The 27,500-nt window shown below is 49.7% G+C and overlaps 1 protein-coding gene across 2 annotated transcripts in view; it reads left to right on the top strand.

Annotated features, from left to right (window-relative positions):
* Nucleotides 1-27,500, top strand: part of LOC138981009 (SH3 domain-binding protein 2-like) — a 53,227-nt gene that overhangs the window by 11,005 nt on the left and 14,722 nt on the right. For both annotated transcript variants that reach the window (XM_070353796.1, XM_070353795.1), the window contains exons 2-5: nt 6,951-7,111; nt 9,363-9,470; nt 13,632-13,734; nt 27,159-27,261. In XM_070353796.1, the coding sequence (XP_070209897.1) occupies nt 6,991-7,111; nt 9,363-9,470; nt 13,632-13,734; nt 27,159-27,261 (435 nt within the window). In that variant the 5' untranslated portion in view covers nt 6,951-6,990. The remainder of the gene's footprint in view (nt 1-6,950; nt 7,112-9,362; nt 9,471-13,631; nt 13,735-27,158; nt 27,262-27,500) is intronic.

Genomic DNA, 27,500 nt, shown 5'->3' with positions numbered 1-27,500 from the left:
GGAAAGTCAGATTTGTCCAGGCACAAGTTGTAAACGTATGTCAGAGATTCTGCAATAAAAGGGGCAGACAACTTCAAAATTTTCCCATCAAGATTATCTAGACCATGAGTACCAGTTTGTTTTAAGCATATCAGATAATGGAAGACTTCGCTCACAGATAACAGGGGGATGTCTAAATTATGTGTAATATTTTTTGAAACACAAAACTGTTTCAACTTGTCCAGATTATTCTGTTTTGATCTATCATTTGTGATTATTTTTTCAACAATAGAAGTGAAATGAATGTTAAGATCATCCGCAGGTACATCAATGACAGAAGATTTTACGGTTTCTTTACGTGTCAACTGGTTGATCACTTTCCAGATGGCTTTTGAGTTTTGTTTCGTATTTGATGCAGCGAGCTCACGGTAATATTTTTTGCGAGCAGCACGTTTCATGGACGTTACTTCGTTTCTCTGCTTTCTGTACTCTTCTTCTCTGCCATTACGTTTAAGAAAATCGCGGTGATTAATCGCACATTGAATGTCGTGTGTAAGCCATTTTGGTTTTGGGTGTTGCTGCACACGAGAGGTTCTGAATGGTGCATGTTTATCATATACTTTTATAAACAAGTTGTACCATAATTCAAATGCTTCATCGGGGTCAGTATGATTATAAATTGTTGAAAAATCTGTACAACTTAAATCAGAAAGAAATGATTCTTTATCAAGTTTTGAAAATAGCCTATACGTTATGAATTTATGCTTTCGTTTGGGGATTCTAACCCCTTTTTTCGACCATGTGAGGCATATTGGAAAGTGATCACTACAACCAATACTTGGAACTGAGGTTTCAATAATGTTAGCCTGAGTTGACACACATATATGGTCTATAAGCGTAGATGAGGTAGCTGTAACTCTTGTTGGAATCGTTACTAATTGTTGTAAATTATGAAGGGATAACTTTTCCATCCAGCACTTGTTGGGTTTCAGAAGATCAAGATTAAAATCGCCCAAAAGTATAATTTCTCTGGATTCAAGGCTGACAGCGTCCATCATGTTATCGAAATTATCAAACCAGTTAACATGTTCAGCTGGATTCCTGTAGCAGAAACCGGTCAAGACTGGCGCTGATTTACGCAATTTTAATTCCAGCCATATTGTTTCAACCGAATGCTGCTCTAAGTGATGAAGTCTATGAAACGTTAAGGACTCGTGGATATAAACAAGCAAACCAGTTTCTTTTGTTGATGATGGATCTCGACGTACGACATTATATCCTTCAATCTTAACTTCCACATCTGTGATATTGCTGTTAAGTCTCAACTCAGAGAGTCCAAAAATGTGAAAGTATTTGCCTGAGTTGAGAAGAATAGCTGCTACCTCATCAGAGAGAGAGAGAGAGAGGGAGGGAGAGGGAGAGAGAGAGAGGGAGAGAGAGAGAGAGAGAAAGGAGCAGGAGAGAGAAACGGAGAAAGAGAGAGAGAGAGAGGGAGGGAGAGGGAGAGAGAGAGAGGGAGAGAGGGAGAGAGAGAGGGAGGGAGAGAGGAGAGAGAAAGGAGCAGGAGAGAGAAACGGAGAAGGAGAGAGAGAGAGAGAGAGAGAGAGAGAGAGAGAGAGAGAGAGAGAGAGAGAGAGAGAGAGAGAGAGAGAGAGAGACGGATCGGACGGACGGACGGACGGACGGACGGACGGACACAGACAGACAGACAGACAGACAGACAGACAGACAGACAGACAGACAGACAGACAGACAGACAGAAAGGCGGACAAAGACACAGAGAGGGAACATGGTTGACTTTTCTTTTCAAGTGGGAAATACTCAACTACTGTCATTTCAGCGTAAATCAGTGAACGGAAACAATCCTCTGATTTCCTTATAGTCTCCTTAGAACTTACAACAAAATAAACTGCTGTTAATCGCTTACTTTCAACAGGATGTATATGGTTTCGGTCCAATACACGCATTGTCATTTGGTTTGAAAAGGATAACGCACATCCCCATTTACGGTGAAAGATTAACACGTCATCGTGTGTGTATGTGTGTGTGTGTGTGTGTGTGTGTGTGTGTGTGTGTGTGTGTGTGTGTGTGTGTGTGTGTGTGTGTGTGTGTGCGTGTGTGTGTGTGTGTGTGCGTGTGTGTGTGTGTGTGTGTGTGTGCGTGTGTGTGTGTGTTGTTTTTAAGCAAAATGAAAGACAACGAGAGAAAAACACAACAAAACACAACAGCCAACAAACCCAACACAAGGTGGATAGCTGAACTATCGTCCAGTTGCCCTCACTTCGGTAGTAATGAAATGTTTTGAACGCATCCTTCTGCCTCGTCTTCTCAACTGCACACAACCTTTCATGGACCCTTCTCAGTTTGCCTACAAGAAAAACAGAGGCACAGATGACGCCACACTCACACTTCTGCAACAAGCATATAGTCACTTAGAAAAACCTGGTTCCTTCGTCCGTATTCTATTTATAGACTTTTCATCTGCTTTCAACACAATACAACCTCACCTGCTTGTTCAAAAACTGCTTTCTTACAACGTCACTCCCAGACTCGTCCTTTGGATCACACAGTTTCTAGTGAACAGAACCCAGTCCGTCCGTTTCCATAGCGCACTTTCATCCATAGTTAGTACTTCTACTGGAGCCCCTCAGGGCACAGTATTGTCTCCAGTTCTGTTCACATTATACACTAACGATTGTCAAGGCACTGTTACGACCCCTCTTGTGAAATATTCTGACGATTCTGCCCTTGAAGACCTGTCTGACTCTGATTCTGTTTATTTTTCTGAAGTTCAAAATTTCAGCTCCTGGTGTAAAGATAACTATTTAGCCCTAAATGTGACAAAAACAAAAGAGCTAGTTATTGACTTTCGCAAAAACCCAGCTACAGTTTCAGATTTGTACATAGATGGTGTGAAAGTTGAGCGAGTGACTGAATACAAATATCTCGGTACAGTCATTGACAACAAACTAAATTTCTCCTCAAACACTAAAGCTATCCACAAGAAGTGTCAGTCAAGAATCTACTGCTTACAAAAGCTCAGAAGTCTGAACATCAACAGCCGCATCCTCCAAACATTCTATACTTCATTCATTGAATCCATTCTCACTTTCTCTTTCATCTGCTGGTATGGAGGTCTGTGTGTGAAGAGTAAGAATGTGCTTGGGCGGGTGGTGAACACATGTGGTAAGATTGTGGGGGTGAGACAGGAAGGACTGACTGTGCTGTATGAACGACGTGTGGTGCGAAAGGCCCGCTGCATCATCCAGGATAGTAGTCATGTGCTCGCTCACCACTTTGAGGTCCTGCCCTCAGGACGTCGCCTCCGCACTCCCAGATTCCGCACGCTCAGAACTAAGAACAGTTTTATTCCAAAGTCAATTGGCTTTTTAAATACCTAAGTTAATTAAAACTAGTATGTGTGCCGGTGAACATATGCACTGATTTCTGTGATGAATATTTTTTTATATTCTTTGATGTGCACCCTTATGCTGAGTGTGATAACCCTCGAATGACTAGTCCTGTGATAAATATTGTTCAATGACATATCTAGTCCTGTGATAATGATAGTTTTTAGCGGTAAACTTTTAGCTAAAGCTGACGGCAATTTACCTATTTGGAATCATGTTACTATTCCTGTTAGTGTACATATGCGTGCGCGAGTGTAGTATGCTTCGTATGGTATTTTTGTCTGTTGTCTTGTTGTTTGTTTTGTCTTTTGATGTGCACCACACTGAAATTTCTCTGTATGAGATAATAAAGTATTCGTATTCGTATTCGTATTCGTATACGCGACGTTCGTTTGTGTAATCCAACCAAAACACACTGATCAAAGTTGAGGAGTGAAAGTTGACTGTGATGGATGATGAAGCGACTTTATAACTGCGCTTTGCAGGCCTCAGTGGAGTACAACAGTTGTCAGTCCTGTATCCTCTCTTGGTCACCACCATTGGACAGGGATTATGACATTCAGACTTTGAAAATGAGCAGGTGCCTTGTCAAAAATGTACAACAGCCCTTCGCCAAATTTGTTGCTGGTAAATACCTTTTACAGGAAGACCTTGAACACAGCACCCATAACTCAACAGGGATTCTAGGCTGTCAACAGCAAGTCAATGTTTGTGTTCTGATGAAGACAAAAAAGACCGCAAAAAAGCACAACAAACACAACTGACCGCCGTTACAACCCAAGATTGGTCCTCAAATCAGTCACTGTCCAATGTCTCTCAGCCTCACAAAGGCTCTAATAGGAACATTTCCTGATTAAACATAAACATCTTAAAACTTAGCCCCACCAACATTGGCGCCTAAAGGAACACTTCCCGATGAGATGAAAATGAAACTTAAAAAATATGCTGCTTTTCAGGGTGACTAATCCTATGAGGTGAAATAATGAACATGAGCCAAAGCTTGACATTAAAGACTGTGTGTAAAACCACTCCTATTCTTACTTGACACCACTCGGACAGTACACTAGGAAAATCCGCACACAACAATTAATAGTCTTGAAAAGTATCGTCTGTGCTACAGGAGTTGCTTTACGGGCACACTCCTCGTGAAAACAGTTCGGCTAACACACTCAGGTCTGGCCTGATCACCCCTCCACTTGGTCATATGCCAAAAGTCAGGTCTGGCCTGATCACCCTTCCACTTGGTCATATGCCAAAAGTCAGGTCTGGCCTGATCACCCTTCCACTTGGTCATATGCCAAAAGTCAGGTCTGGCCTGATGATCCCTCCACTTGGTCATATGCCAAAAGTCAGGTCTGGCCTGATGATCCCTCCACTTGGTCATATGCCAAAAGTCAGGTCTGGCCTGATCACCCTTCCACTTGGTCATATGCCAAAAGTCAGGTCTGGCCTGATCACCCTTCCACTTGGTCATATGCCAAAAGTCAGGTCTGGCCTGATTATCCCTCCACTTGGTCATATGCCAAAAGTCAGGTCTGGCCTGATGATCCCTCCACTTGGTCATATGCCAAATGTCAGGTCTGGCCTGATGATCCCTCCACTTGGTCATATGCCAAAAGTCAGGTCTGGCCTGATCCTCCCTCCACTTGGTCATATGCCAAAAGTCAGGTCTGGCCTGATCACCCTTCCACTTGGTCATATGCCAAAAGTCAGGTCTGGCCTGATCACCCTTCCACTTGGTCATATGCCAAAAGTCAGGTCTGGCCTGATTATCCCTCCACTTGGTCATATGCCAAAAGTCAGCACCATGACTACTTGCTGTGGTGAGTTAGGATTTTTTTCAGGAATTAATTTCCGAAAAAGCCACCAGTGGTGTTTTTTTTAAACGAATTTAATTCATCAGAAAAATCTCACTGTGCACAGGGAACATCCGGGCTCTTCATTATTGGTATGCGACCAAGTGGAGAAATCGTCTCATCCCATCTTATAGCCTGGCAGAGTTTGAGTTTGTTAGCCGTTTTCCGGTGAAAAGGAAATTATATATAATTATTATATGCTCTGAAAGCAACTCGTGTAGCACAGACGATACTTTTCAAGACAATTTTGTGTGCGGATTTTCCTAGTTTCCTATCCGAGTAGTGTCAAATAAAAATGTGATTCGTTTAACACAGTCTTTAATGTAAAATTGTGCTCATGATCATTATTTCACATATGCATTTATAGGATTCGAACCAGTTAATGATTTCGTTACATGTCTTCATGTGACGTCAAGAACGGAAGGATATTGAGGAAGCAAGAGGTGGGAATTGGTGGAGTGTTCCGCGAATAGGCAAGCCTTTCAGTCACAGTGGCAAATCGCATTATAGAGTGAGTGTGGTGTGACTGCATCACAAACGATGGTTAATTTATATACAAGTGGATTTGAACATCAAGTGCTAATGATTTTTCATTTGCATAGCTCATTTGCAACATGTCATGTTATTTCGCAACACACATAAGCACACAGACAGACACAGGCACACAGAGAGAGACACAGTCATACACATAAAGACCAACACACACACACACACACACACACAAACACATACACACATACAAACACACACATACACACACACACACACACACACGCACGTACGCACGCTCGTACACACGTACATACACGTACACACAACCCACACACAATTCACACACACACACAAACCACACAAACACATACACACATACAAACACACACACACACACACACACGTGTGCACACACACAGACACACACATCACACACACTCACTCACACACACACACACACACATACATACCCTCACACACACACACACATACACACACACACACACACACACACACACACACACACACACACACACACACACACACACACTAACACACACATGCACGCACGCATATGAATAATGTATCTGTTGTTTTTAGAAGAACGCCGATATGATAAGGCAGGAACCAGTGCATTTAAACCAGGTTCCTTATGTAGTTCTTACATATTTCATTGTTTAAAGTTCAGAGAATTAAGTTTCGCCGTTGTTGCATAATTCTGATTGTTTCAGTAGTAAAGCCGACAGGCAGAGAGGGCTAGGGGCTTCTGGCAGCTGAGCTGGTATATTACTAGGTCACACGTTCGAATCCAAACCGCAGCGAGCATGGGTCAACGTTATATCGATCAGAGATGGTATTCATATTCCATCCCCGTGTGCACGTAAAATAACAATGTCATTCTGCTAGAAGTGCAGGTGGCTAATTACTGGGAATGCGACCAACATTTCCGAGCAATTGAATTATAAAGTTATGTGAAAAAAAAGAAGAAGCACAAGACGAAGAGAGAGAGAGAGAAAGATAAGAGAGAGAGATAAAGATAAGAGAGAGAGAGAGAGAAAGATAAGAGAGAGAGATAAGAGAGAGATAAATAGGACAAAAATTATCACCTTGCCAATACCTCCGTCAGAGAAGATTATCGACGTCATCATCCCTAACTGTGCCACACAACGCAAAAGGTATCGCCGTTGAATTCTGCGACATTTTGTGTTGACAGGGAGAATAATCACTGAGCTCCTTCAGCCAGGGAAGGAGGAATGCACTGCAGACTAACTCCAAGAACGCCTGACAAGAGTGTTCCGAAGTTTCCTCACATCATGTCTTCATTAAGTCGCAATTCTTCTACTTCAAGTGGCATGCAGCCTCATGCCACGATCAGTAAGTGTAGATTTGTTCTGCTATACTTTTGTTATTATTCCAATTTTGTTCTTCTTTCCTGCGCCTCATCATCATCATCATCATCATCATCAGCAGCAGCAACAGCTGCAGCAGCAGTACCGTCGTTAAAGTCGTCGTCGTGGGTTTTCTTCTGCTCTCAAATATTCCCCGTTGCCAAGTCTTTAAATATGCGGGTTGCCTTTGGATTTTCCCTCCTCCTCTTCCTGCTCCTCCTCTACCTCCTTCTCCTCCTCCTCTTCCTGCTCCTCCTCTACCTCCTTCTCCTCCTCTTCCTGCTCCTCTACCTCCTTCTCCTCCTCCTCTTCCTGCTCCTCTACCTCCTTCTCCTCCTCCTCTTCCTGCTCCTCCTCTACCTCCTTCCCCTCCTCCTCTTCCTGCTCCTCCTCTACCTCCTTCCCCTCCTCCTCTTCCTGCTCCTCCTCTACCTCCTTCCCCTCCTCCTCTTCCTGCTCCTCCTCTACCTCCTTCCCCTCCTCCTCTTCCTGCTCCTCCTCTACCTCCTTCCCCTCCTCCTCTTCCTGCTCCTCCTCTACCTCCTTCCCCTCCTCCTCTTCCTGCTCCTCCTCTACCTCCTTCCCCTCCTCTTCCTGCTCCTCCTCTACCTCCTTCTCCTCCTCCTCTTCCTGCTCCTCCTCTACCTCCTTCCCCTCCTCCTCTTCCTGCTCCTCCTCTACCTCCTTCCCCTCCTCCTCTTCCTGCTCCTCCTCTACCTCCTTCTCCTCCTCCTCTTCCTGCTCCTCCTCTACCTCCTTCCCCTCCTCCTCTTCCTGCTCCTCCTCTACCTCCTTCTCCTCCTCCTCTTCCTGCTCCTCCTCTACCTCCTTCCCCTCCTCTTCCTGCTCCTCCTCTACCTCCTTCCCCTCCTCCTCTTCCTGCTCCTCCTCTACCTCCTTCCCCTCCTCCTCTTCCTGCTCCTCCTCTACCTCCTTCCCCTCCTCCTCTTCCTGCTCCTCCTCTACCTCCTTCCCCTCCTCCTCTTCCTGCTCCTCCTCTACCTCCTTCCCTCCTCCTCTTCCTGCTCCTCCTCTACCTCCTTCCCCTCCTCCTCTTCCTGCTCCTCCTCTACCTCCTTCCCCTCCTCCTCTTCCTGCTCCTCCTCTACCTCCTTCCCCTCCTCCTCTTCCTGCTCCTCCTCTACCTCCTTCCCCTCCTCCTCTTCCTGCTCCTCCTCTACCTCCTTCCCCTCCTCCTCTTCCTGCTCCTCCTCTACCTCCTTCCCCTCCTCCTCTTCCTGCTCCTCCTCTACCTCCTTCTCCTCCTCTTCCTGCTCCTCCTCTACCTCCTTCCCTCCTCCTCTTCCTGCTCCTCCTCTACCTCCTTCCCCTCCTCCTCTTCCTGCTCCTCCTCTATCTCCTTCCCCTCCTCCTCTTCCTGCTCCTCCTCCACCTCCTTCTCCTCCTCCTCTTCCTGCTCCTCCTCTACCTCCTTCCCCTCCTCCTCTTCCTGCTCCTCCTCTACCTCCTTCCCCTCCTCCTCTTCCTGCTCCTCCTCTACCTCCTTCCCCTCCTCTTCCTGCTCCTCCTCTACCTCCTTCCCCTCCTCCTCTTCCTGCTCCTCCTCTACCTCCTTCCCCTCCTCTTCCTGCTCCTCCTCTACCTCCTTCTCCTCCTCCTCTTCCTGCTCCTCCTCTACCTCCTTTTCCTCCTCCTATTCCTCCTTCTCCTCCGACTTCTTCTCCTCATCTTCCTGCTCCTCCTCTACCTCCTTCCCCTCCTCCTCTTCCTGCTCCTCCTCTACCTCCTTCCCCTCCTCCTCTTCCTGCTCCTCCTCTACCTCCTTCTCCTCCTCCTCTTCCTCCTCCTCCTCTACCTCCTTCTCCTCCTCTTCCTGCTCCTCCTCTACCTCCTTCCCCTCCTCCTCTTCCTGCTCCTCCTCTACCTCCTTCTCTCCTCTTCCTGCTCCTCCTCTACCTCCTTCTCCTCCTCCTCTTCCTGCTCCTCCTCTACCTCCTTCTCCTCCTCTTCCTGCTCCTCCTCTACCTCCTTCTCCTCCTCTTCCTGCTCCTCCTCTACCTCCTTCTCCTCCTCCTCTTTCTGCTCCTCCTCTACCTCCTTCTCCTCCTCCTCTTCCTGCTCCTCCTCTACCTCCTTCTCCTCCTCCTCTTCCTGCTCTTCCTCCGACTTCTTCTCCTCATCTTCCTGTGTGCAACAATTGTAGAACAGATACATGCAGTTTCATGCAAGTCGCGCGCTCTTGACACGAAGATTACCGAATGAAACCTTGTGTCCAGGTGCTCAACAGTGTTCTGAAGGCCATCCTGACCGCTGTGGCTTTCTCAGGAAGCGGGGCCGTCAGGAACGACTGTTGGAGAACCTGCACCTGTCCCGACACATCAACTGTGAGTCTGTGTGGAGAGCAGCGTGCGACAGATTGGAGGATAAGTAGCATATTAGCATAGCATGGAATGGGATAGCATTTAACATAGCATAGCATAGTATAGCATATGATAGCATAGCGTAACATAACGTAGCATATTATAACATAGTTTAGCATAGCGTAGCACACCATAACATAGCATAGCACAACATAACGAAGCGTAGCGTAGTATACAGCAATACAGCATGATTCATAGATTCAACCTACAAACTGCAACCTCATATGTGATCAGATGGCCAAGCAATGCGTGAAATCTTTTTTATCCTACATACGTGAGAGAGACACCCGTGAGATAATAATCGTTCAAATCACACGTGTGTATATCATGTAAATGAGGTCATGTCAAGCAAGTCTGGCAGGGACCTGTTTTTCCACTGCTTATGATGCCAAAGTCACCGAGACAAACGTCATTATAGAAACACAAATTGTGCTCGCTAATTACCCTCGATCAATCTTTAGAACTAACACGTCACGCCAAACTTTCAGAGTGACGTTTCTTTGCTTTGACGTAATAGATTGCACGAGGCTTTAGAAGAGATCGAGGTTCCAAAACAAGCGTCTTCAATTTAGCTGCCTCGAATGCAGGACATTTTCAGTAAAATACACGTAAGTACAGTATGTAGGATAAACAGAATACTACATGGCTTGCTGTGTCGTACCAGATTTACACTCGTTGCTTTTTCAAATAGTGAACAGCTCGCTTTCGCTCGCAGTTCAATATTTAAAAAAACAACTCGTGTAAATCTGGTACAGCAAGCCATGTAGTATTCTCTATATTCTAAAGCCGTATGGCTCGTTTCGACAAGCATTAAACGGATGAAATTAACCACATGCAGTTTATTCTCCAGAAAAATGCACACAAAAAACAAGAGGCGAAGCCTTCAAGGCTCACGTAAGAAATCGACAAACAGTAACACAAACTCAATCACTCAGTCACACATACACACACACACACAGTAAGCATAGGTGACATGAAAGCGAGACACTAGATCTAGATCTGTCTGTCTGCATGTAGCCTACTTAACTTACAGGGACACGACTGCCAACTAGTCTCGGCCCGCACAAAATAACAATGACCGAGACGTTCAGTAAATCCTTCGCGTGACGTCTAACCCTCTTACGTCATAATGTGACGTCTTCAAATGACGAAATGTTAAAGTTTCTACCACAGACATACACACGCACGCACGCACGCACGCACGTAATGTGACGTCTTCAAATGACGAATTGTTAAAGTTTCTACCACAGACATACACACGCACGCACACACGCACACACACACACGCACAGACAGACAAAGTTACGATCGCATAGGCTACACTTACGTGAGCCAATGAGCCAAAAAATGGGTTGGGTTCGGTGATTTGTACATAAACGTCTTCCTCACGATAGATTCGCTGATTTGTCTTATGAAGCCGTCATCAACACGAACACAATGATTGCAGAAGCAAACTCTGTACCTACACGACCGAGACACAAGACTGATTATTTCACAGCTGCAATGAGAATAGAGAACAAAGACGTTTTGGGTAAGCTTACTCACGTCAGGTCTTCACTGACAAGCTAGGAACAGACGGAAAATTCCGAACAAAAGTAAATGACGTCAAAATCTCTTTCGTTTTGCGTGTAACTTTGTCATGACGTATTTTTGTGACGACAGTATACGCGACAATTTGTTCGCTTCCGGTGTCATTTTAGACTAAAAAGCAACTCAAAACAAGGAGCTAAGCCTGTGTCTTGAAACAGCTGAAACACTCTTTTGGATTGCCGTTTCAATGTTAACCAAAATGTTAAAGAAGAAAAACAAGGTTCAGTTGCGAACTGACAGCGGATTGAGCATTTATTCCTGTTGATGAAGGTACGATTGAAGCTTTATTCTCTCCGTCAACCAACAAGACTAGATTTGTAGCAGACGAAAAACAAAGTGTGCGTTTTTCCTGTCTTGTGAAGGCGATTATGTCGTTATAAGTTATCTGTACGTTGTGAAGACATTTCAAAACAAAATTTAGCTTTGATGCGTCACGGGATATAAGCTTATACGTTTTCATCCATGGAATTGTTTTTTTTTCGTCTCGGCAGGGTGAATGAATTCATGATGTCTTTTCCGGAACTGGACAAAACTGGCCTTGCCAAGACTGAAACAAAATATAGTTCTACAACTTCTAGGCTTGGGTTGATTGCCCATGGTGAATTTCCAATGATTTGTTTCCACATCCCATGACAAATTCTCTTTACTTTGGTCATGCCATAAAATACGTTACAGCTTCGTCCATCCATGGTATCGCGTGATATTTTGTCTCGACGGGGTGAAAGAATATAATGACGATACCATGGATGGACGGAGCTGTAACTTATACATATAACATAGCACAGCATAGTGGAACAGCATAGCATAGCGTTACGGAACACAATACTTTGTTCGTTCAAAACTGAAATTTTCATCGGATCTTTAGCTGTGTCTTCGTTAGAATCACAGAGAAAATAAACTATCAATATAAACATTGAATTAACAGGTCCAATCAATGAGATTGTGCCCTTTAATATTATGCAGCAGAAGGTTGGATGTAAGCCCACAAGATTCTTTGAATATAGGGTGATTTGTACAGCAGTTAAAGCAGCAACACTACGCTCTGCAAATGGAAATGTATGTGGATTCAACGATTTAAAGAACCTGAGTAAGCCTTGTCAATTTCGCAAATTAATTATAAAGGACAAATATGTGGAGCCGGTTGTAGTTAAATTTTGGGAGCATAAATTTGATTTCAGGCCGGGAAAAGAGCAATGGTTAATGGTAAACAAAGTAACCACTGAAACAAGATTGCGAATGTTGCATTGGAAAATATTGCACAATATTTACCCCACAAATATTTTATTGTATAAAATAGGCATTTCCGTGAGTAATTGCTGTACTCACTGTGAGAACAAAATTGATTATATTGAACATTTTTTTTACTTTTGCCCGAAAATTATGTCCATTTGGAAATGCGTTGAGGATAAAGTAAATTGTAAATATAATATGATTATTAAAATTACCGTAAAGGAAGTTTTTTTGGGCGTATTTGAAAATTCACAAAGTTCCAAGGCACTAATAAGTTATGTGAATTATTTGATTGTGATAGCCAAAATGTGTGTTGGTATTTATAGATATGGCTCCCCTCTGGATATTGTATGCATTTTTGAGAGGGAATTGTTATATAGAAAAGTTGCTTAAAATACATTTAGAGATAATAATGTTAATGTTATAGTAAAAACATTACTTAAAAAAAAAAAAAAAAAAAATCAATGAAGAAGGATGCTCCCCGCCAACAACAACAAAAAAAAAAAACCAAAAAAAAAAAAAAAGGCAAAAAAGAAAGGGTTGAAGCAACCTGCATGCAACTGAGATTTAAAAGAAAAAAGAAAAAAAAAAAAAAAAAAAAAAAAAACAGGTCCAATCAACCTCTACAGAACGCACAACAGTTATGTCTCTTGAACAAAAAAAGAAGGTTGACGGAATTAATCGCAGTTAAAAGTGAAAATGTCCTTTTTAGCATGATGTTTGCCACCACACTGTTCAAGTTTTCTCTCTCTGCAACATTTGGTACCTTGCATTTTGTTGTAAATGTAGGACACTATTCTTGAACTCTAGCAGAAGATGAAGTGTTAGAACGTTGAACCGCTACACGATACCATGCGTTGTGTTCATTAAGTTTCATCTATAGACTTCCATGTAAAAGTTCCTATAACGATCTGCTGCATGCGTCAAGGTAACAAACAGCGAAATTGTATTCTTTGTGTCTGTGTTGTGCATGTTACGACAGTTAACTTTGTGTCTGTGGTGTGCATGTTACGACAGTTATCTTTGTGTCTGTGTTGTGCATGTTACGACAGTTATCTTTGTGTCTGTGTTGTGCATGTTACGACAGTTAACTTTGTTGATTAACCGGGGCAATTTAGAGATTTAAATTACGAACTGCTAACAGTAATACTTATGGACATTTTTAGATTGAACAATATGAAAGTTATTTGTTTGGTCTTGCAGGGAGACACGAATTTGGGGTTGTAAAGATTTTAAGAAATGCAAAGAGTCAAACTTATGAACATGAATAGAGAATAGAGCAAAGTTGATCCTTTTTTGTCGCAGGGAGACAGAAATTTGTGGTTGTGAAGGAAGGGTGTTGTTACTGCTTTGATGACGAGGTGGCCAGGTCCCCGTATCAGTCATTTTCCCTCGAAGGCTTTTACAGGTATTTACACACACACTTGCTTGCGCATACAGACACAGAGGCGCGAACACAGGCAGACAGGCACACAGGCGCCAACACAGGCATACAGACACAGAGGCGCCAACACAGGCATACAGACACAGAGGCGCCAACACAGGCAGACAGACACAGAGGCGCCAACACAGGCAGACAGACAGACACAGAGGCGCTAACACAGGCATACAGACACAGAGGCGCCAACACAGACATACAGACACAGAGGGGCCAACACAGGCATACAGACACAGAGGGGCCAACACAGGCAGACAGACACAGAGGCGCCAACACAGACATACAGACACAGAGGCGCCAACACAGGCAGACAGACACAGAGGCGCCAACACAGGCAGACAGACACAGAGGCGCCAACACAGGCATACAGACACAGAGGGGCCAACACAGGCAGACACAGAGGGGCCAACACAGGCATACAGACACAGAGGCGCCAACACAGGCAGACAGACACAGAGGCGCCAACACAGGCAGACAGACACAGAGGGGCCAACACAGGCATATAGACACAGAGGGGCCAACACAGACATACAGACACAGAGGGGCCAACACAGACATACAGACACAGAGGGGCCAACACAGACATACAGACACAGAGGCGCCAACACAGGCAGACAGACACAGAGGGGCCAACACAGGCATACAGACACAGAGGGGCCAACAAAGACATACAGACACAGAGGCGCCAACACAGGCAGACAGACACAGAGGGGCCAACACAGGCATACAGACACAGAGGCGCCAACACAGGCAGACAGACACAGAGGCGCCAACACAGACAGACACAGAGGGGCCAACACAGACATACAGACACAGAGGCGCCAACACAGGCATACAGACACAGAGGCGCCAACACAGACAGACACAGAGGGGCCAACACAGACATACAGACACAGAGGCGCCAACACAGGCATACAGACACAGAGGCGCCAACACAGGCATACAGACACAGAGGCGCCAACACAGGCATACAGACACAGAGAGGCCAACACAGGCATACAGACACAGAGGCGCCAACACAGACATACAGACACAGAGGCGCCAACACAGGCATACAGACACAGAGGCGCCAACACAGACATACAGACACAGAGGCGCCAACACAGGCATACAGACACAGAGGCGCCAACACAGACATACAGACACAGAGGGGCCAACACAGGCATACAGACACAGAGGCGCCAACACAGACATACAGACACAGAGGCGCCAACACAGGCATACAGACACAGAGGCGCCAACACAGACATACAGACACAGAGGCGCCAACACAGGCAGACAGACACAGAGGCGCCAACACAGACAGACACAGAGGGGCCAACACAGACAGACAGACACAGAGGGGCCAACACAGACAGACACAGAGGGGCCAACACAGACAGACAGACACAGAGGGGCCAACACAGGCAGACAGACACAGAGGCGCCAACACAGGCAGACAGACACAGAGGGGCCAACACAGACATACAGACACAGAGGCGCCAACACAGACATACAGACACAGAGGCGCCAACACAGGCAGACAGACACAGAGGCGCCAACACAGGCAGACAGACACAGAGGCGCCAACACAGGCATACAGACAGACACAGAGGCGCCAACACAGGCATACAGGCAGACACAGAGGCGCCAACACAGGCAGACAGACACAGAGGCGCCAACACAGGCATACAGGCAGACACAGAGGCGCCAACACAGGCAGACAGACACAGAGGCGCCAACACAGGCATACAGACACAGAGGGGCCAACACAGACAGACAGACACAGAGGCACCAACACAGGCAGACAGACACAGAGGCGCCAACACAGGCATACAGACACAGAGGGGCCAACACAGGCAGACAGACACAGAGGCGCCAACACAGACATACAGACACAGAGGCGCCAACACAGGCATACAGACACAGAGGGGCCAACACAGGCAGGCAGACACAGAGGCGCCAACACAGGCATACAGACAGACACAGAGGCGCCAACACAGGCATACAGACACAGAGGCGCCAACACAGGCAGACAGACACAGAGGCGCCAACACAGACATACAGACACAGAGGCGCCAACACAGGCATACAGACACAGAGGCGCCAACACAGGCATACAGACACAGAGGCGCCAACACAGGCATACAGACACAGAGGCGCCAACACAGACATACAGACACAGAGGGGCCAACACAGGCAGACAGACACAGAGGCGCCAACACAGGCATACAGACAGACACAGAGGCGCCAACACAGGCATACAGACACAGAGGCGCCAACACAGGCATACAGACACAGAGGCGCCAACACAGACATACAGACACAGAGGGGCCAACACAGGCAGACAGACACAGAGGCGCCAACACAGGCATACAGACAGACACAGAGGCGCCAACACAGGCATACAGACACAGAGGCGCCAACACAGACATACAGACACAGAGGCGCCAACACAGGCATACAGACACAGAGGCGCCAACACAGACATACAGACACAGAGGCGCCAACACAGACAGACACAGAGGGGCCAACACAGGCATACAGACACAGAGGGGCCAACACAGGCATACAGACACAGAGGCGCCAACACAAACATACAGACACAGAGGGGCCAACACAGGCATACAGACACAGAGGGGCCAACACAGACATACAGACACAGAGGGGCCAACACAGGCAGACAGACACAGAGGCGCCAACACAGGCATACAGACAGACACAGAGGCGCCAACACAGGCATACAGACACAGAGGCGCCAACACAGACATACAGACACAGAGGCGCCAACACAGACATACAGACACAGAGGCGCCAACACAGACATACAGACACAGAGGCGCCAACACAGGCATACAGACACAGAGGCGCCAACACAGGCAGACAGACACAGAGGGGCCAACACAGGCAGACAGACACAGAGGGGCCAACACAGGCATACAGACACAGAGGCGCCAACACAGACAGACAGACACAGAGGCGCCAACACAGACATACAGACACAGAGGCGCCAACACAGGCATACAGACACAGAGGCGCCAACACAGACATACAGACACAGAGGCGCCAACACAGGCAGACAGACACAGAGGGGCCAACACAGGCATACAGACACAGAGGGGCCAACACAGGCATACAGACACAGAGGGGCCAACACAGACATACAGACACAAAGGGGCCAACACAGGCAGACAGACACAGAGGCGCCAACACAGGCATACAGACAGACACAGAGGCGCCAACACAGGCATACAGACACAGAGGCGCCAACACAGACATACAGACACAGAGGCGCCAACACAGGCAGACAGACACAGAGGGGCCAACACAGGCATACAGACACAGAGGGGCCAACACAGGCATACAGACACAGAGGGGCCAACACAGACATACAGACACAAAGGGGCCAACACAGGCAGACAGACACAGAGGCGCCAACACAGGCATACAGACAGACACAGAGGCGCCAACACAGGCATACAGACACAGAGGCGCCAACACAGGCATACAGACACAGAGGCGCCAACACAGACATACAGACACAGAGGGGCCAACACAGGCATACAGACACAGAGGCGCCAACACAGACATACAGACACAGAGGCGCCAACACAGACATACAGACACAGAGGCGCCAACACAGGCAGACAGACACAGAGGGGCCAACACAGACATACAGACACAGAGGCGCCAACACAGACATACAGACACAGAGGCGCCAACACAGACATACAGACACAGAGGCGCCAACACAGACATACAGACACAGAGGCGCCAACACAGACATACAGACACAGAGGCGCCAACACAGGCAGACAGACACAGAGGCGCCAACACAGGCATACAGACACAGAGGGGCCAACACAGACAGACACAGAGGGGCCAACACAGGCATACAGACACAGAGGCGCCAACACAGGCATACAGACACAGAGGCGCCAACACAGACAGACACAGAGGCGCCAACACAGACAGACACAGAGGCGCCAACACAGACATACAGACACAGAGGCGCCAACACAGACAGACACAGAGGCGCCAACACAGACAGACACAGAGGCGCCAACACAGACATACAGACACAGAGGCGCCAACACAGGCAGGCAGACACAGAGGCGCCAACACAGACATACAGACAGACACAGAGGCGCCAACACAGGCATACAGACACAGAGGCGCCAACACAGGCATACAGACACAGAGGCGCCAACACAGACATACAGACACAGAGGGGCCAACACAGGCATACAGACACAGAGGCGCCAACACAGACATACAGACACAGAGGCGCCAACACAGGCATACAGACACAGAGGGGCCAACACAGGCATACAGACACAGAGGGGCCAACACAGACATACAGACACAGAGGGGCCAACACAGGCATACAGACACAGAGGGGCCAACACAGACATACAGACACAGAGGGGCCAACACAGACAGACAGACACAGAGGCGCCAACACAGGCAGACAGACACAGAGGCGCCAACACAGGCAGACAGACACAGAGGGGCCAACACAGGCAGACAGACACAGAGGGGCCAACACAGACATACAGACACAGAGGGGCCAACACAGACATACAGACACAGAGGCGCCAACACAGGCATACAGACACAGAGGGGCCAACACAGACATACAGACACAGAGGCGCCAACACAGACATACAGACACAGAGGCGCCAACACAGACATACAGACACAGAGGGGCCAACACAGGCATACAGACACAGAGGCGCCAACACAGACATACAGACACAGAGGGGCCAACACAGACATACAGACACAGAGGCGCCAACACAGACAGACACAGAGGCGCCAACACAGGCAGACAGACACAGAGGCGCCAACACAGGCATACAGACACAGAGGGGCCAACACAGACAGACACAGAGGGGCCAACACAGGCATACAGACACAGAGGCGCCAACACAGGCATACAGACACAGAGGGGCCAACACAGGCATACAGACACAGAGGGGCCAACACAGACAGACACAGAGGCGCCAACACAGACAGACACAGAGGGGCCAACACAGACATACAGACACAGAGGCGCCAACACAGGCATACAGACACAGAGGCGCCAACACAGGCATACAGACACAGAGGCGCCAACACAGGCAGACAGACACAGAGGGGCCAACACAGGCAGACAGACACAGAGGGGCCAACACAGGCAGACAGACACAGAGGGGCCAACACAGGCAGACAGACACAGAGGGGCCAACACAGGCAGACAGACACAGAGGCGCCAACACAGACAGACAGACACAAAGGCGCCAACACAGGCATACAGACACAGAGGTGCCAACACAGACATACAGACACAGAGGCGCCAACACAGGCAGACAGACAGACACAGAGGCGCCAACACAGACATACAGACACAGAGGCGCCAACACAGGCAGACAGACAGACACAGAGGCGCCAACACAGACATACAGACACAGAGGCGCCAACACAGGCAGACAGACAGACACAGAGGCGCCAACACAGACATACAGACACAGAGGCGCCAACACAGGCAGACAGACACAGAGGCGCCAACACAGGCAGACAGTCAGACACAGAGGCGCCAACACAGACATACAGACACAGAGGCGCCAACACAGGCAGACAGACACAGAGGCGCCAACACAGACATACAGACACAGAGGCGCCAACACAGACATACAGACACAGAGGCGCCAACACAGGCATACAGACACAGAGGCGCCAACACAGGCAGACAGACACAGAGGCGCCAACACAGGCAGACAGACAGACACAGAGGCGCCAACACAGACATACAGACACAGAGGCGCCAACACAGGCAGACAGACACAGAGGGGCCAACACAGGCATACAGACACAGAGGCGCCAACACAGGCAGACAGACACAGAGACGCCAACACAGGCAGACAGACAGACACAGAGGCGCCAACACAGGCATACAGACACAGAGGCGCCAACACAGACATACAGACACAGAGGCGCCAACACAGACATACAGACACAGAGGCGCCAACACAGGCATACAGACACAGAGGCGCCAACACAGACATACAGACACAGAGGCGCCAACACAGACATACAGACACAGAGGCGCCAACACAGACATACAGACACAGAGGCGCCAACACAGACATACAGACACAGAGGCGCCAACACAGACATACAGACACAGAGGCGCCAACACAGGCAGACAGACACAGAGGCGCCAACACAGGCATACAGACACAGAGGGGCCAACACAGACAGACACAGAGGGGCCAACACAGGCATACAGACACAGAGGCGCCAACACAGACATACAGACACAGAGGCGCCAACACAGACATACAGACACAGAGGCGCCAACACAGGCATACAGACACAGAGGCGCCAACACAGGCAGACAGACACAGAGGGGCCAACACAGGCAGACACAGAGGGGCCAACACAGACATACAGACACAGAGGCGCCAACACAGACATACAGACACAGAGGCGCCAACACAGGCAGACAGACAGACACAGAGGCGCCAACACAGACAGACAGACACAGAGGCGCCAACACAGGCAGACAGACACAGAGGCGCCAACACAGGCAGACAGACAGACACAGAGGCGCCAACACAGACAGACAGACACAGAGGCGCCAACACAGGCAGACAGACACAGAGGCGCCAACACAGGCAGACAGACACAGAGGCGCCAACACAGACATACAGACAGACACAGAGGCGCCAACACAGGCAGACAGACACAGAGGCGCCAACACAGGCAGACAGACACAGAGGCGCCAACACAGGCATACAGACAGACACAGAGGCGCCAACACAGACATACAGACACAGAGGCGCCAACACAGACAGACAGACACAGAGGCGCCAACACAGGCAGACAGACACAGAGGGGCCAACACAGACAGACAGACACAGAGGCGCCAACACAGGCATACAGACACAGAGGGGCCAACACAGGCAGACAGACACAGAGGGGCCAACACAGACAGACAGACACAGAGGGGCCAACACAGACAGACAGACACAGAGGCGCCAACACAGGCATACAGACACAGAGGCGCCAACACAGGCATACAGACACAGAGGCGCCAACACAGGCAGACAGACACAGAGGGGCCAACACAGGCATACAGACACAGAGGCGCCAACACAGGCAGACAGACAGACACAGAGGCGCCAACACAGGCATACAGACACAGAGGCGCCAACACAGGCAGACAGACAGACACAGAGGCGCCAACACAGACATACAGACACAGAGGCGCCAACACAGGCAGACAGACAGACACAGAGGCGCCAACACAGACATACGGACACAGAGGCGCCAACACAGGCATACAGACACAGAGGGGCCAACACAGGCATACAGACACAGAGGCGCCAACACAGGCAGACAGACACAGAGGCGCCAACACAGGCAGACAGACAGACACAGAGGCGCCAACACAGACATACAGACACAGAGGCGCCAACACAGGCTGACAGACAGACACAGAGGCGCCAACACAGGCATACAGACACAGAGGCGCCAACACAGGCATACAGACACAGAGGCGCCAACACAGGCATACAGACACAGAGGCGCCAACACAGGCATACAGACACAGAGGCGCCAACACAGGCAGACAGACACAGAGGCGCCAACACAGGCAGACAGACAGACACAGAGGCGCTAACACAGGCATACAGACACAGAGGCGCCAACACAGGCAGACAGACACAGAGGGGCCAACACAGGCAGACACAGAGGGGCCAACACAGACATACAGACACAGAGGCGCCAACACAGACATACAGACACAGAGGCGCCAACACAGGCAGACAGACAGACACAGAGGCGCCAACACAGACATACAGACACAGAGGCGCCAACACAGGCAGACAGACACAGAGGCGCCAACACAGACAGACAGACACAGAGGCGCCAACACAGACATACAGACAGACACAGAGGCGCCAACACAGACATACAGACACAGAGGCGCCAACACAGACAGACAGACACAGAGGCGCCAACACAGGCAGACAGACAGACACAGAGGCGCCAACACAGACATACAGACACAGAGGCGCCAACACAGGCAGGCAGACACAGAGGCGCCAACACAGGCATACAGACAGACACAGAGGCGCCAACACAGACATACAGACACAGAGGCGCCAACACAGGCAGGCAGACACAGAGGCGCCAACACAGGCATACAGACAGACACAGAGGCGCCAACACAGACATACAGACACAGAGGCGCCAACACAGGCAGGCAGACACAGAGGCGCCAACACAGGCATACAGACAGACACAGAGGCGCCAACACAGACATACAGACACAGAGGCGCCAACACAGGCAGGCAGACACAGAGGCGCCAACACAGGCATACAGACAGACACAGAGGCGCCAACACAGACATACAGACACAGAGGCGCCAACACAGACAGACAGACACAGAGGCGCCAACACAGGCAGACAGACACAGAGGGGCCAACACAGACAGACAGACACAGAGGGGCCAACACAGGCAGACAGACACAGAGGCGCCAACACAGACAGACAGACACAGAGGGGCCAACACAGACAGACAGACACAGAGGGGCCAACACAGACACACAGACACAGAGGCGCCAACACAGGCATACAGACACAGAGGGGCCAACACAGGCAGACAGACACAGAGGGGCCAACACAGACAGACAGACACAGAGGGGCCAACACAGACAGACAGACACAGAGGCGCCAACACAGGCATACAGACACAGAGGCGCCAACACAGGCATACAGACACAGAGGCGCCAACACAGGCAGACAGACACAGAGGGGCCAACACAGGCATACAGACACAGAGGCGCCAACACAGGCAGACAGACAGACACAGAGGCGCCAACACAGGCATACAGACACAGAGGCGCCAACACAGGCAGACAGACAGACACAGAGGCGCCAACACAGACATACAGACACAGAGGCGCCAACACAGGCAGACAGACAGACACAGAGGCGCCAACACAGGCATACAGACAGACACAGAGGCGCCAACACAGGCATACAGACACAGAGGCGCCAACACAGACATACAGACACAGAGGCGCCAACACAGGCAGACAGACACAGAGGCGCCAACACAGGCAAACAGACACAGAGGCGCCAACACAGGCAGACAGACACAGAGGCGCCAACACAGGCATACAGACACAGAGGCGCCAACACAGGCAGACAGACACAGAGGGGCCAACACAGGCATACAGACACAGAGGCGCCAACACAGGCAGACAGACAGACACAGAGGCGCCAACACAGGCATACAGACAGACACAGAGGCGCCAACACAGGCATACAGACACAGAGGCGCCAACACAGGCATACAGACACAGAGGCGCCAACACAGACATACAGACACAGAGGCGCCAACACAGGCAGACAGACACAGAGGCGCCAACACAGGCAGACAGACACAGAGGCGCCAACACAGGCATACAGACACAGAGGCGCCAACACAGGCAGACAGACAGACACAGAGGCGCCAACACAGACAGACAGACACAGAGGCGCCAACACAGGCAGACAGACAGACACAGAGGCGCCAACACAGGCAGACAGACAGACACAGAGGCGCCAACACAGGCAGACAGACAGACACAGAGGCGCCAACACAGACATACAGACACAGAGGGGCCAACACAGGCATACAGACACAGAGGCGCCAACACAGACATACAGACACAGAGGCGCCAACACAGGCAGACAGACAGACACAGAGGCGCCAACACAGGCAGACAGACAGACACAGAGGCGCCAACACAGGCAGACAGACAGACACAGAGGCGCCAACAAAGGCAGACAGACAGACACAGAGGGGCCATCACAGGCAGACAGACAGACACAGAGGCGCCAACACAGGCATACAGACACAGAGGCGCCAACACAGACATACAGACACAGAGGCGCCAACACAGACATACAGACACAGAGGCGCCAACACAGACATACAGACACAGAGGCGCCAACACAGGCAGACAGACAGACACAGAGGCGCCAACACAGACATACGGACACAGAGGCGCCAACACAGGCATACAGACACAGAGGGGCCAACACAGGCATACAGACACAGAGGCGCCAACACAGGCAGACAGACACAGAGGCGCCAACACAGGCAGACAGACAGACACAGAGGCGCCAACACAGACATACAGACACAGAGGCGCCAACACAGGCAGACAGACAGACACAGAGGCGCCAACACAGGCATACAGACACAGAGGCGCCAACACAGGCATACAGACACAGAGGCGCCAACACAGGCATACAGACACAGAGGCGCCAACACAGGCATACAGACACAGAGGCGCCAACACAGGCAGACAGACACAGAGGCGCCAACACAGGCAGACAGACAGACACAGAGGCGCTAACACAGGCATACAGACACAGAGGCGCCAACACAGGCAGACAGACACAGAGGGGCCAACACAGGCAGACACAGAGGGGCCAACACAGACATACAGACACAGAGGCGCCAACACAGACATACAGACACAGAGGCGCCAACACAGGCAGACAGACAGACACAGAGGCGCCAACACAGACATACAGACACAGAGGCGCCAACACAGGCAGACAGACACAGAGGCGCCAACACAGACAGACAGACACAGAGGCGCCAACACAGACATACAGACAGACACAGAGGCGCCAACACAGACATACAGACACAGAGGCGCCAACACAGACAGACAGACACAGAGGCGCCAACACAGGCAGACAGACAGACACAGAGGCGCCAACACAGGCAGACAGACAGACACAGAGGCGCCAACACAGACATACAGACACAGAGGCGCCAACACAGGCAGGCAGACACAGAGGCGCCAACACAGGCATACAGACAGACACAGAGGCGCCAACACAGACATACAGACACAGAGGCGCCAACACAGGCAGGCAGACACAGAGGCGCCAACACAGGCATACAGACAGACACAGAGGCGCCAACACAGACATACAGACACAGAGGCGCCAACACAGGCAGGCAGACACAGAGGCGCCAACACAGGCATACAGACAGACACAGAGGCGCCAACACAGACATACAGACACAGAGGCGCCAACACAGGCAGGCAGACACAGAGGCGCCAACACAGGCATACAGACAGACACAGAGGCGCCAACACAGACATACAGACACAGAGGCGCCAACACAGACAGACAGACACAGAGGCGCCAACACAGGCAGACAGACACAGAGGGGCCAACACAGACAGACAGACACAGAGGGGCCAACACAGGCAGACAGACACAGAGGCGCCAACACAGACAGACAGACACAGAGGGGCCAACACAGACAGACAGACACAGAGGGGCCAACACAGACACACAGACACAGAGGCGCCAACACAGGCATACAGACACAGAGGGGCCAACACAGGCAGACAGACACAGAGGGGCCAACACAGACAGACAGACACAGAGGGGCCAACACAGACAGACAGACACAGAGGCGCCAACACAGGCATACAGACACAGAGGCGCCAACACAGGCATACAGACACAGAGGCGCCAACACAGGCAGACAGACACAGAGGGGCCAACACAGGCATACAGACACAGAGGCGCCAACACAGGCAGACAGACAGACACAGAGGCGCCAACACAGGCATACAGACACAGAGGCGCCAACACAGGCAGACAGACAGACACAGAGGCGCCAACACAGACATACAGACACAGAGGCGCCAACACAGGCAGACAGACAGACACAGAGGCGCCAACACAGGCATACAGACAGACACAGAGGCGCCAACACAGGCATACAGACACAGAGGCGCCAACACAGACATACAGACACAGAGGCGCCAACACAGGCAGACAGACACAGAGGCGCCAACACAGGCAAACAGACACAGAGGCGCCAACACAGGCAGACAGACACAGAGGCGCCAACACAGGCATACAGACACAGAGGCGCCAACACAGGCAGACAGACACAGAGGGGCCAACACAGGCATACAGACACAGAGGCGCCAACACAGGCAGACAGACAGACACAGAGGCGCCAACACAGGCATACAGACAGACACAGAGGCGCCAACACAGGCATACAGACACAGAGGCGCCAACACAGGCATACAGACACAGAGGCGCCAACACAGACATACAGACACAGAGGCGCCAACACAGGCAGACAGACACAGAGGCGCCAACACAGGCAGACAGACACAGAGGCGCCAACACAGGCAGACAGACACAGAGGCGCCAACACAGGCATACAGACACAGAGGCGCCAACACAGGCAGACAGACAGACACAGAGGCGCCAACACAGACAGACAGACACAGAGGCGCCAACACAGGCAGACAGACAGACACAGAGGCGCCAACACAGGCAGACAGACAGACACAGAGGCGCCAACACAGGCAGACAGACAGACACAGAGGCGCCAACACAGACATACAGACACAGAGGGGCCAACACAGGCATACAGACACAGAGGCGCCAACACAGACATACAGACACAGAGGCGCCAACACAGGCAGACAGACAGACACAGAGGCGCCAACACAGGCAGACAGACAGACACAGAGGCGCCAACACAGGCAGACAGACAGACACAGAGGCGCCAACAAAGGCAGACAGACAGACACAGAGGGGCCAACACAGGCAGACAGACAGACACAGAGGCGCCAACACAGACATACAGACACAGAGGCGCGAACACAGGCAGACAGGCACACAGACACACAGACTTTTTATCATCTTTTCTTGGCATATTTGTTTTCTTCAGATTACAAGCAAACATAAAAAACATACATAGCGTATAATATGTACAGAAAACAAAGCAAATCAAAACCAAGGTGTAATCGATTTTGTTATTCTTTGTTTGTTAATAGTGCGCGCGTTTGCTACTGCGTGTTTTTGTTTGTTTGTCTTTAAACATTGTTTAAATTTTGGGATCGATGGAGGTGGGAATTGGAGTGTTAATCAACTCGTCATTTTCTCATCCGACGGCATTTTTGTCTTCAAGAACACACTTATTTAAACTTTTAACTTTAGACACTGACATTTGTGTGCCCCATATGTTTACATAAATGCATGCAATAAACTGTACATTTCTGTATTAAGAACGTACTTGTCTGCTTTTGCTTTTGCAATATTGCTGGCATATTGATGTTGTCAAGACCACCATCATGTGTAGGCCTATTCGCGTACTTTTATATTTGTTTAGGTCACGTATAAGATAAGCTCTTGGATGAGTGCATGCCCTAATTGTTTGCCAATTATCGTTTTGATTATTTTATTTTGGTAATTATTGTTTCATATTCATTTTAATATTTTGCTAATCAGTAATTGTTTCATATTTATTTGAAATAAAATGGTGTTTAAATCAATTACTGGGTTTACTATGTTTAAACAACATTTAAAACAATTTCAGGGTATTTCGTCACAAGGCGGAACGTGCGGCCTTTGTGTTCGCCGTGGAACCAGCAGAAGGGAAGCTGCAAGTGTTCGCAGCCAGCAGCGAAGATGACAGAATGGTGAGTGGTGAACAGGCAAGCAAGCTCCTACATGACTATACATACACCCCGTATAACCTTGCTTCCCAACCCCCGCCCTCAGAAAATAGTATGCCATTCAAGTACACAGGCACGGTTACACTCAATACTGTTTTCTATACAACTCCGGGGAAACACACGAAGAAGGAAAAACTAGTTGAGCAAAACGGAGCAAAACTCACCAAACCAAAGCAAGCAATAACAACAAGAAAAACACATGT

The sequence above is a fragment of the Littorina saxatilis genome, linkage group LG12 (assembly GCF_037325665.1).
Source record: "Littorina saxatilis isolate snail1 linkage group LG12, US_GU_Lsax_2.0, whole genome shotgun sequence".
NCBI classification, from domain to species: domain Eukaryota; kingdom Metazoa; phylum Mollusca; class Gastropoda; order Littorinimorpha; family Littorinidae; genus Littorina; species Littorina saxatilis.
This window is presented reverse-complemented; position numbering and strand designations above follow the sequence as displayed.